General features: G+C 45.8%; 1 protein-coding gene across 1 annotated transcript in view; it reads right to left on the reverse strand.

Moving 5' to 3' along the window:
- FAT3 (FAT atypical cadherin 3) overlaps positions 1–13,250 on the reverse strand; it is a 646,809-nt gene that overhangs the window by 21,162 nt on the left and 612,397 nt on the right. Inside the window, exon 21 of the mRNA XM_052662057.1 lies at positions 5,051–5,519. Within this exon, the coding sequence (XP_052518017.1) occupies positions 5,051–5,519 (469 nt within the window). The remainder of the gene's footprint in view (positions 1–5,050; positions 5,520–13,250) is intronic.

A 13,250-nucleotide genomic window follows, 5' to 3' on the forward strand; every position in this document is an offset into this window, starting at 1 on the left:
AAGGCTGGAGGCAGGTAGCAGGAGTTCCACAAACCGACATCAAGTCCTGGTTTCCCGACCTTACTAGCTGTGTGACAGTGGGCTGGTTACTTCTTTATCAGAAAAATGGGAGTTGAGGGGAGCAAAGAATAGCACTGATCCATGTACAGGTGTGAGAGCTGGACCATAAAGAAGGCTGAGCACCAAAGAATTGATGCTTTCAAACTGGTGCTGGAGAAGACTTTTGAGAGTCCCCTGGACAGTAAGGAGATCAAACCAGTCCATCCTAAAGGAAATCAACCCTGGATATTCATTGGAAGGACTGATGCTTTGGCCATCTGATGGAAAGAGCTGACTCATTGGGAAAGACCCTGATGCTGGGAAAGATTGAAGGCGGGAGGAGAAGGGAAGGACAGAGGATGAGATGGTTGGATGGCATCACCTACTCAATGGGCATGAGTTTGAGCAAACTCTGGGAGATGGTGAAGGACAGGGAAGCCTGGCATGTTGCAGTCTATGGGGTCACAGAGTCAGACACACTTAGTGACTGAACAACAAGAGTATTTGGGTGAGAACTGTATCTCAGCACAGAAGCACTTACAAGGTGCTTACCACAGCTCAAGGACATAGTAACAAACTGACATGCTAACAAATGGGACTCTATCACGGAAAGTTATCAACTTCTTATTTTAAGATTAAGCTGTAACAACCTAGAGGGGTGGGAAAAGGTGGGAGGTGGGAGAGAGATTCGAGAATGAGGGGACATATGTACACCTATGGTTAATTCATGTTGATGTATGACAGAAGTCAAATCAATATTGTAAAGCAATCATCAATCAATTAAAACTAGATAAAATTTTTTTTTAAGTTAAGTTTTCAGTCTCATGAAAGCCACCTGAATGAGTGTTTCTGCCTGGCAGTCTCGGTTGCCACACTGCTTTGCCAAATTATATACAAGTTTAGCTGCAACTGTGTTTTCTGGTCATGGGCTTCGGCTGAGCAGGATGATACTCCAAGGACTGAGACCCACATATTCAGACTGTGGGTGCTCCCTGGGCTGCTGCCGACCCACTGGGTCTGGAAGCACAGGGTCACAGTGGGACTAGGCTAGTTCTATTCCATGGTGGTTGCTATTTCCAGCTCATGTTTATGAAATACATATAATTTTAAGGCTTTACCAAGAGAGAGCCTTCCCTCTGTGGTTGATTTTCAGAGTCATAATTACCCTCTTATTACAAGTCAGTGTTCTGGGCTCTGACTCCCCTGGGTTCTCATGGCCGGCTCATGGGACAGCCAGAGGTATAACACTGGTCAAATCTGCTGACCATGCCATTCCGAGCTAGCAGACTTGGCAGCCTTGTCAAGGGTTTGAGTGGGTTTGGAAGTGGCTCGAGCAAAATCTTGCTTCTCTCAAAGAAATCTGCTTCATGGTCTGAGTTGCCCACTTTTAAAACTCTGAATGCTCTGAACAAGAGCCTGGTGCTAAGACTGTCACGATTTGAGAGTAGAGGATTACCAGGACAGCCAATGACCAATATCCTCCAGCATCCTCTAAGGTCCAAGAGAACGACTGTAGAAACATAAGCGTCATGGAATTTTAGAGAGACACATAACTCAGGGTTGCAACAACAGCAAGATGCTCAGATAACTGTGTTATCAACATTCTCATGTGCAAGGAGTCATTAAGCCCCTTGCTCTACTTTCTCCAGCTCAAATTTCCTCTTTGACTGCTCCCTGCATTCTAGCCTTTGATCAGGGGAAGTAAGACTCTTTTCCTGTGATTAGATACCCTGGTAGCCAGAGGGAATTCTTTCAGGCATGAATATTCTTTCATTAATGACAGTCTCCTTTTTTCTCTTTTTCTTTCTTGTTCTTTTTAAATCGTCACTCACAACTGAGATGATTTCTCCCTTATTTTAAATAACCTTATAATTAGCTAAATAGTTCACAGATATGAGTTAAAGCCAAACTGTTGGTTCTGCCTCTTCTTGCCCGCCCCACACCTCCGTACTATTTAGCACCAACATAGGGCTTGCATGCATGCATGCTAAGTTGCTTCAGTCATGTCCGACTCTGTGCGACCCTGTGGACAGCAGCCCACTGGGCTCCTCTGTCCACGGGATTCTCCAGGCAAGAATACGGGAGTGGGTTGCCATCTACTTCTCTTCAATTTAGGGCAGCAGTCCCCAAACCTTTTTGGCACTCAGGGACAGGTTTGGTGGAAGACAAGTTTTACATGGACCAGGGGTGGTTTGGGGATGATTCAAGCACATTACATTAATTGTGCCCTTTATTTCTATTACTGTTACATCAGCTTCAGCTCAGATCATCAGGCAATAGACGCTGGAGGTTGGGTGCGCCTCATTAAGGGAATTTGCAGATGGGATAGGGGGACCCGGCAAAAAGTCCTCGCATGAGAACAGACAGTGGGGCAAGAAAATGGATTCTCTCTCCTCTTTTCTAGAAGCCAAGACCCCAATCCCGATAGCCAGGCAGCAAATAGGTACTTCTTCAGAAGAGGGCTCTGTGGTCCCCATGGAAGCAAGTCCTCTTGGATTTCCTGGTGAGTTGCCAGGAGTCTGCTGGCCCGGGTTCAGCACTGCTGTGCACGGTACTGCCCTTTCTGGACCATGCGTGGTGGGGCGGGTCCTGAGATAAGGACCACCGGGTCCTCTCAACTACCTCTCTCATAAGAGGTAGTAGGTTTGGGAGAAGGGAGAGGGAGATGAGGAAAGACACTTTGTTTCAGGAAAACATGAGCTCCCAGTAGAAAGGAAAGACTTGAGCTGATAAAAGAAAGACTATTCCCTTGGAAGAAAGAATACCTGCCACAGAATCCCAATCCCAAATCCAAGTATAGGGGGAAGCTGGAGAGCAAGGGACAATGAGGTGTTTGACAGTGGATGCAACCCATGGGCAAAGCTGGGTCCCTGGGGAAGGGAAAACACATTCTTTAGACCATGTGAAAAAGTATCAATATATGGCAGGTGGGTCCTCAGTCCTGAACTTTGGTTAAGCCAAATGAGCTTTTAAAAACAAAGGAAAACTGCTGTTTCTGATGGGGGTCATAGATATTTAACGAACATACCTGCACTGAAGACTTAGCTCAGGGATTTTTATGGTAATTAGAGAAGGATGAGCCCTGAAGAATTGATGCTTTCGAACTGTGGTGCTGGAGCAAAGTGTTGAGAGTCCCTTGGACTGCAAGGAGATCCAAGCAGTCAATTCTAAAGGAAATCAGTCCTGAATATTCATTGGAAGGACTGATGCTGAAGCTGAAGCTCTAATACTTTGGGCACCTGATGTGAAAAACTGACTCATTTGAAAAGACCCTGATGCTGGGAAAGATTGAAGGTGGGAGGAGAAAGGGGTGGCAGAGGATGAGATGGTTGGATGGCATCACCAACTCAATGGACATGAGTTTGAGCAAACTCTGGGAGATAGTGAAGGACAGGGAAGCCTGGCATACTGCAGTCCATGGGCTGGCAAAGAGTCCGACATGATTTAGCAACCGAACAACAAAATTAAAATACACACTGAATAAAACACAAGCTCCCTTAGTCTTTTTCCTTAACACAGTGATTATTATTATTTTCATGCTAACCCATTGTGGAAACCCATAGCTTTGCCAGCAAAACAACATCCTGCCACCGTTAAAAGTATGTTACAATTTGTGGCTGTGGACCCAGTATTTGACATGGAGTGGTGTTCTATTTCCACCCAATTTAATTATATGCTCCCTTTATATATCGTGGATAGCTCACACTAGCAGAATTGTTTTGGCTGGTGAAAAACTGGCCATGACTTGTCATAATAGGCTGGTTTATAGAACCACTGAAGTATAGCTACTGCCCATCATTCGAGAATTATGGCACCATAACAACCCTTTATTTACATATACTGCTGAGACAGTAAAAAAAGCAAATAGATTTCTTAAGTTGAGACAGCAGAAATCTCCCCCCAGGGCATGTGGCCCTCGGTGCGGCAGTAACATCGGCAAGCCTAAATAACTTCAGTGTTTGGCGTCTGTGTTGCAGCAACACATCATTTCATGGGCAGTTCACAACATTCTAATAATAAAATGGAGTCTAAATTTGGAGTTGGGCTTCACCAACAGTAGATGGTAATGTACACAGCGGAATCTCTATGTGATTTGTGAGGAAGGTTTAAATTTGCTAGTCACACTCCCACTGAGAGATTCCACAGAGGGCCTGAAGTGGAATCAGATGGCAAAGCCTTCAGCCAGGAGAGCCTGACCTAGTTTACGTTAACTCAGATGCTGCATCTGAGTAAAGTCAGGGATTTTTTCATCTTCAGACTCTGAAAGAGTCTTAGCTTTCCCCTCATACAACAGAAACCCTCTATAAATCCACACCACCCCTGCCTCTCTCCCCCTTTTTTTGCCTACTCCATTCTGTCCTCTTCATGATCTCTGGGGAAAATTTTACTGGGGTAAAGCATCATTGCTTTCATTGACTGTCTTGATAGTTCATGTAAATTGCCTTCTCCTGTTTCTTCTGGAGTTGCACTAGACTGTTTGTAATACACACAGTTTAAAAGCTTCCTCCAAAACATCTCCTCTTCACTTCTGTTTCTAGGGTGGTGTATTCACCCTCAGGTGCCCTTTAGCTTCTAGTAAAGTCCCATGTCTGCCTGTGAAAGGGTAGTGCGTGGTCATTACGACTCAGATTGTTACCAGTCTTTCTGCAATGACACACAAGTGGTCCAAAGGGGGCAGATACTTCAAAGGGCATCCTGTTCCTTCGGGCTGCTGAGACCTGGGAAGGTGTGGAGAGGATAGGGAGAGGGCTCCAGACAGCACCTTGCAGGCCCCTGCAGCTGGCCTGCTGAGCTCTTGGGATTCTGCAAAGCAACTGGCTCCTGTAATTGCCAACTTCCATCAGGGGGTTAAGAGGCTGAGCCAGCACGGGCGGAATCCACCTCTCTGGGAGAGCGCTTGGGTTGGTGATGCTTGAGAGAGTGGTCTGGCAGGTCTGCCTCCCCCCACCATCCCACCCCCTATCCCCCCCACCCCAGCCTCCCCCCGGTGGCGGGAGCCCAGGGCGCTCACCTCCGGAGGCCAGGCCGGCACAGCTGCCTCCGTGCTGGCAGGGCCCGTGCTCGCAGGCATCGGGGTAGAGCACGCAGCCCAGCTTCAGCTCCGTCAGGCCCACCACCTCGGCAAAGCTGCTGCGCTTGTTCTGCAGCGGCAGCTCGTTGTCATTCAGCACCACAGAGTCCAGGCAGCCCTGGAAGCCACTCAGCACCTGCGTGGCCCGAGCGTCGGTCAGGCTGCGGATGCTGTCCGCCTGCACCAGGGCCCCGAAGTAGATGGCGCTCTCGGTGCCCAGCTTCTGGAAGTAGAGGGGGGCCCGGCGGCGCTCCACGTAGCTGTCGTCCAGGGCCAGGCTGGTGAAGTTGCGGTTGAGCTCCAGGAAGACTGAGTGCCAGCTCCCATCGTTGACCGCACGGCCCGAGATGCCCAGGATGCCGGGGCCGCTGCCGCAGTCCAGCTGAAACCACAGCCTGCCATCCACGATCTGCGCAGAACCAACACCGGGGTGCTTTTCAACGTGCATCTGGCCATGTGCTCTTGGGCACCCCATTCCCAACCCCCGTTCCCAACTGGGCTGTTGATCCACGTACAAATCTGCTATGGTTTGCTTTTTAATAATTACGCTTTCTCCTCATTATATGCCATGCAAATGCATACCTGAGATTTCACAAATTGTCTTGTAATTAGCAATAGGAGTGCAGGCTCAGAAATCCACACTAATATTTCAGAATATTCCTATTGTGTCCGTCTTCATCCTTTAAAAATTCACCGCAGTTTTCTGTTTAGGGGGGTCATTTATTCTGTGCGCCCTTCCAAACTATGACCAGCACAGAGTGAGTTCTGTAAACTCATTAATATTCATTTACAAATATTTATTGAACATCTACTGTGTGCCAAGCAGAGTGGCAGTGCCTGTGAGGACCACTGAGCAGAGTTGTCACCCCTGTCCTCCTGGGGCTTCTGTTTGAGCGGGGACATGGCCATGAGTCAAATAAGCCCAGAAACACATGTATATGCCCCAAGAAAGTCTGTGTGACTGTGCTGTAGGGGGTGAAGGAGGCCACGTAGATGTCTTACTTTCCAGCTTCATGCATGTGTAAAGTTTATAAACTCTCTTATTAAGTGCTAGCCATCTCCTTACAATAGTTCTTCAGGGTTGCTATTCATCATTTAGGTTAAGATTATCTTATAAAGTCCTCAGGGCTTGGCCAGTTGCTAGGAACATATGTATATTCACTGCTACATTAAAAAGGGATAACCAACAAGGACCTACTGTACAGCAGAGGGAACTCTGCTCAGTGTTATGTGGCAGCCTGGATGGGAGGGGCTTTGGGGGAGATTATATGGCTGAGTCTCTTCGCTGTTCACCTGAGACTATAACAACACTTACTCAGCTATATCTCAATACAAAATAAAAAAATTAAGAAAAAAAGAATGGATGTGTATTTCATGACCTCAGGAGCTCCAGAAGGATCTGGCTAACTGTGCACACCTTACAGATACTCCCAGCCCCTGGTCTGGGGTCAGCTACAGAGAACGGCCTGCTGTTTCTGTTGCCCTGGTGAGGGAAGGCACCCAGGTCTCCCCCGCCCCGAGCAGGCTAACTCCAAAAGGACAGCAAACTCAGGGACATGTGCCACCAGAGGATGCCAGCAGGCCGAATGCTGCTGGGCTGGTCCTGGTCCTCCAGGGAGAGCCAGGATCAGCTCCTGTGGAGGAGACAGGCTGGCCTTTCCTCTGTTGCCCAGCCTCATGTGCATTTCTCAGAGATGCGAGATGGTATGAGGATCTGGGGAATGAAGGCCAGAGCACTGTCTCGTCAGCAAGTCAGTATTGGGCCATGAAGGGTTTCACGGCCAGAAAGCATGAAACAGAAGCTATAGTTCTGCCCTTTGTGAACCAGCAGAAGAACCCAGTGGAGGCCAGCCTCTGAGTCATACCAGGGCAGCCAGCCTTCACCTAGGATCTGCCAACAGGTGCAGTCTTGTGCCAGGACCTGGGGAGAGAGCAGGAGCTTGTAGAGAGAGAAAGGGAAACGGGCAGAGGGGAAGGCACGGGGGCGCTCAGAGCACTGGGGCTAGGGAAGTGCCAGTGTCACAGAAATAACCTGAATCCATCTTTCCAAGATGCATTTGGCTCCTGACAGACCTGTTAGGGACGGGTACACCACCACTCACCCTCACAAATGGGATACTTTTCTATGCCTCAGCATTTTTTGCAGGCAACTAATTCCTAGGGACTCTCACTTCTGCCACTGAGACTCCATGAACTCATTGGCACCCTCTCTTCCTACATATAAAGTTTATGCCACATAATATGTGTATATGAAAGGCAGGAGGCTCTGTGAACCAGGCAGAGCCTTGGGATTTAGGAACGAGAAATCAAATTCCAGCTTTGTCACGTATCACACAAGTTCCCTAGAGAGAACTGGTTGGCGTCTGGGATTGAAAAGTGAAAGTGTTAGTTTTTCAGTCCTGTCTGACTCTTTGCAACCACATGCACTGTAGCCCGCCAGGCTTCTCTGTCCATGGGATTCTCCAGGCCAGAATACTGGAGTGGGTTGGCATTCCCCTCACCGGGGATCTTCCCAACCCAGGGATTAAACCCAGGTCTCCCACATTGTAGGCAGATTCTTTACTGTCTGAACCACCAGGGAAGCTCTGGGTTTAAGACCCCTTATAGAGAAAGCAAAGAGAACTGCTGTGGCTTATTTTACAAGGAGAATGAGTCCACTACAGAATTGTCAGCTGCCTTGTACACGGTACATACATCCTGTGCTTGGTAATACAAATGTATGCAGGCAAAAAGACTGGGGACAAATTTTTATTTTCAGCGATCATTCATGTGTAATCTATGCTGTTGTTTTTGTCATTTTTTTGGTTGTTGTTCAACAAAATGCACTGAATGAATATTGTAAATCATTCCGGAATACTTGCTCAGTGACAACTCCTGGATATCCATATTTTTATTTCAATGTCAGTAATAAAACGATCAAATGTGACTTTGGGGACTACCTGCCTCTGGCACAGTCCATCTGCTGTAGTGTTCAGTGGCTGTAGAGTCTATAGGGGGTCCCCAGTCTATCAAGGAAAATCCTGGAGTGAGGGTACACACCATCTAAGGTTTTGTAAAAAGATGTATTTAATTAATATATTACTTGGTCCATTCCCCTCCCTAACCCTAACCCCCATCTCTTGGGATAATAATCAAGCTATAAATTCATCCAGGAGAACTTATGTGCCTCTGATGTAGCCACATACATAGATGCTCTATCACTAAGGAAGACAAAATTATCCCATGGTAATACAGTGTATTGTTAACCTTACTGTTTTGTTTTCCCTATTGAAAAAAATAACAGCAACAACACAGCTGAGTGAATAGAAAGCCACATACCTAAACGACCCCCAGCTTTCGAAAACAAAAGTGACTCATACCTCCTAAATTCTAGGAGTTTGGAATTTTAAGCCTTGTCTAGATGACAAACTAGAATGCTGATACCAAAATCTACTTTGTCAAAAGTCAATATCTGGCTATTTTACAAGTATATTATGCCAAGAGGCGGAGAAGGCAATGGCACCCCACTCCAGTACTCTTGCCTGGAGAATCCCATGGACAGAGGAGCCTGGTAGGCTGCAGTCCATGGGGTCGCTACTAGTCAGACACGACTGAGTGACTTCACTTTCACTTTTCACTTTCATGCATTGGAGAAGGAAATGGCAACCCACTCCAGTGTTCTTGCCTGGAGAATCCCAGGGACGGGGGAGCCTGGTGGGCTGCCATCTATGGAGTTGCACAGAGTTGGACACAACTGAAGCGACTTAGCATGCCAAGAGGAAGAGAGAATGCTTTCATATCTGAGTCCTCTCAACTTGGAAAATTATACTCTGATCATATTTAGTTTTTCTGTCTTCAGAATGGAGTTTATCCAGTTTTAAAGAATCTCTCTTTTAAGAGGACAAAGCTTCTTCAAAACAGAGGGCAAGTTAGTTTAACAGAAACTGAAGTGTACGTGAAACTATAAGAAAAGTCTACAGCAAGGATCTGAAATGGTGTGTTTGTCGGGGTGGAGAAGTGGAGACAGGCAGGCAACGTGTTCAATTAAAGCATAATGTCACAAAAGGTGCAGGATTCAGGGTTGTCTGAAATCAGCGATGTGCTTTAATCTGGATCTTCAGTGGCTTGGGTTTAGGGAGACAAATTATCAGAGCTATAAATCACCTTGTAAGAAAGCAGGATTTTGCATAAGAAAGTATCAATTACAGTGCAAAGTCTGACTGCTTCAGACTGTGTGTGGCTCTGGAAGTGGACATCATTATGAACTTGTAAGAAGGTTACAAATACTCTTTGAAAGGGAATGTGTCGAAAACCTATTTTTAAGATGGCCATTAATAGTTACCTGGCAAACAGTAGGATGGACACAATAAAGGTAAAGCCCTAGTAGAGGCAGAAGGGATTAAGAAGAGGTGGCAAGAATACACAGAACTGCACAAAAAGGTCTTAATGACATGGATAACCACGATGGTGTGATCACTCACTTAGAGCCAGACATCCTGGATGTGAAGTCAAGTGGGCCTTAGGAAGCATCACTACGAACAAAGCCAGTGGAGCTGATGGAATTCCAGCTAAGCTATTTCAAATCCTAAAAGATGATGCTGTTCAAGTGCTGTATTCAATATGCCAGCAAATCTGGGAAACTCAGCAGTGCACAGAGGACTGGAAAATGTTAGTTTTCATTCCAATCCCAAAGAAGGGCAGTTCCAAAGAATGTTCAAAGTACTGAACAATTGCACTCATTTCACATGTTAGTTGGTTATGCTCAAAATCCTTCAAGCTACGTGAGCTGAGAATTTCCAGATGTACAAGCTGGGTTTAGAAAAGGGAGAGGAATCAAAGATGAAACTGTCAACATTCGTTGGATCACAAAGAAAGCAAGGGAGTTCCAGAAAAACATCTGCTTCATTGACTATGCAAAAGCCCTTGACTCTGTGGATCACAACAAACTGTGGGAAATTCTTAAAGAGAAGGAAATACCAGACCAACTTACTTGTCTCCTGAGAAGCTTGTATGCAGGTCAAGCAGCAACTGTTAGAACCTTATGTGGAACAACAGACTGGTTCAAAATTGTCACCCTGTTATACGCAGAGTACATCATGTGAAATGCCAGGCTGGATGAAGCACCACCTGGAATCAAGGTTGCTGGGAGAAATATCAACAACCTCAGATATGCAGGTGATACTACTTTAGTGGCAGAAAGTGAAGAGGAACTAAAGAGCCTCTTGTTGAGGGTGAAAGAGGAGAGTGAAAAAGTTTGCTTAAAACTCAACATTCAAACAACTAAGATCATGGCATCTGGGCCCATCACTTCATGGCAAATAGAACTGGAAAATGTGGAAACAGTGACAGATTTTATTTTCTTGGGCTCCAAGGCTCCAAAATCACTGTGAACAGTGACTTCAGCCATGAGCTTAAAAGACGTTTGCTCCCTGGAAGGAAAGCTATAAAAAACTAGACAGAGTATTAAAAAGCAGAGACATCACTCTGCTGACAAACATCCATATAGTCAAAGCTATGGTTTTTCCAGTAGTCATGTATGGATGTGAGAGTTGGACCATAAAGAAGGTTGAGTGGTGAAAAACTGATGCTTTCAAATTGTTTTGCCTGAGAAGATTCTTGAAAGTCCCTTGGACTGCAAGGAGATTACACCAGTCAATCCTAAAGGATATCAACCCTGAATATTCATTGGAAGGACTGATGCTGAAGCTGAAGCGCCAATCTTTGGCCACGTGATGCAAACAGCCAGCTCATTGGAAAAGACTGTGGTGCTGGGAAAGACTGGAGACAAAAGAAGAGAGCAACAGAGGATGGGATGGTTCGATGGCATCACTGACTCAATGGACATGAACTTGAGCAAATGCCGGGAGACAGTGAAGGACAGGGAAGCCTGGTGTGCTGCAGTCCATGGAGTTGCAAAAGCTGGACATCACTGAGCGACTGAACAACAACATACAGTAGATGCTCACAAAATATAGTTTTAATGAATACACAATGAATAAATCTCAGTCCTCTGAATCTCTTCTTTTGATAAACAGTGTCGGCTTGCCACTGCCAGAGGCCAGGTCCACTATTGATTCGTTAAGGCAAGTCACTGATGCTCTCAACCTCAGTTTTCTTAGAGGTGAAAAAGTAGACACTCACACGTGTGCACAAGAGAGTGAGAGTAAAAATACATGGAAGCTGCTGTAAAGCACAGGGAGCTTAGTCTGGCGCTCTGTAATGACCTAGAGGGATGGCGGGATGGGAGGGAGGTTCAAGAGTGGGGATGCAGGTATACACACACTCTTCACGCTGTACAGCAGAACTAACACAGCAACTTCCCTGGCGGCTCAGATGGTGCAGGAGCTTCCTCACACACAGGGGCATGCAGTGCACTAACGCACACATGTGGAATTTAGGAAGATGGCAGCGATAAGCCCGTATGCGAGACAGCAAAAGAGACACAGATGTATAGAACAGTCTTTTGGACTCTGTGGGAGAGGGCGAGGGTGGGACGATTTGGGAGAATGGCATTGAAACATGTATAGTATTATATATGAAATGAATCACCATTCCAGGTTCGATGCATGATACTGGATGCCTGGGGCTGGTGCATTGAGACGACCCAGAGGGATGGCACGGGGAGGGAGGAGGGAGGGGGCTTTAGGATGGGGAACACGTGTATACCTGTGGCGGATTCATGTTGATGTATGGCAAAACCAATACAATATTGTAAAGTAATTAACCTCCAATTAAAATAAATAAATTTATATTTAAAAAATTTTAAAAAAAGAATCTTCCTGCAGTGCAGGAGATCCAGGTTTGATCCCTGGGTAGGGAAGATCCCCTGGAGAAGGAAATGGAAACCCACTCCAGTATTCTTGCCTGGAGAATTCCATGGACAGAGGAGCCTGGCGGGCTACAGTTTCCAGGATTGCAAAAAATCAGACGTGACTGAGTGAAGAGCAGTTAAACTGGGCTTCCCAGGTGGTGCTAGTGGTAAAGAACCTGTCTGCCAATGCAGGAGACTTAAAGAGACTCAGGCTGGATCCCTGGGTTAGGAAGATCCTTTGGAGAAGGAAATGGCAACACACTCCAGTATTTTTGCCTGGAGAATCCCATGGACAGAGGAGCCAGGAGGGCTACAGTCCACAGGGTCGCAGAGTTGGACACAATGCAAGAGACTTAGCGCACACACTAACGAGCAAGCACTTCTTGTACTTTTGCTATAATATTGGACCTGAAAGACTAACATAGGGAAAAATATTACTTGTGTCTTGGGAATCTCTCCTAGTGACCCAACATGTTTCTTTTATAGGTTTGAGGAGAGCCACGGAACCTATCCCACCATTTTCATCATGACTTTGGCTGCCAGGAAATTCAGAGCTATGGTCTGTGTTCAGCGAATCCCTGGTCTAGATTTTTCAATGGTCTGTTCATCCCTATTTTACTAGTTGAATGTTAGCCTTTTCTTTCATATATTTTCAAAAGTTCAAGTATAATTAACTTATTATATTAGTTTCAGGTGTGCCACATGGTGAATCAATATTTTTATACATTACAAAATGATCATCACTGTTGAGTCTAGCTACTATCTGTCGCTGTACAAAGTTATTACAGTATTATTGACCACATTCCCTATGCCATATATTACATCCTCATGGCTTATTTATAACTGGAAGTCTGTCCCTCCTGATCCCCTTCCCCTAATTCACCTATCCCTGTTTTCATCTTAATGGTGCTTTGATTTTATCACTTTTGAATTTTTACAGTGAGCCTGGAATCTCTTTTGGAAGTGACAAAGTATCAATCGTAAACAGAAGGATGAGCGCCTCCTTGTCCATGAGCATGCTCATTTCCTGAGGTCTCCATGCAATTCTTCAACTGTCTTCGAGGGGTACCCTCTACCTTGCAGGTCATCTTAAGTACTTTTTAGAGAATGTGCTTTAGCTGGGAAAATATAAACAACCAAGAGGTGCAATTTAAACAAAGCACTGCAGTGTAGTCATTGAACCAAAGTACAAGGCACACACTGAACCTAGAGCCAATGAAATTAAATCTTGCATGAGGCTGAAAATGTTAAGCAAACAGATTCAAATCCCCTAAGTGGATATTCTGGCGACTGCAGGGGAGTATCCGCAGTAGTTTAGTACAGCTGTGTCCTGCTTTGGGCAAAGCCAAC

This window comes from Budorcas taxicolor, chromosome 25 (assembly GCF_023091745.1).
Source record: "Budorcas taxicolor isolate Tak-1 chromosome 25, Takin1.1, whole genome shotgun sequence".
Lineage (NCBI taxonomy): Eukaryota > Metazoa > Chordata > Mammalia > Artiodactyla > Bovidae > Budorcas > Budorcas taxicolor.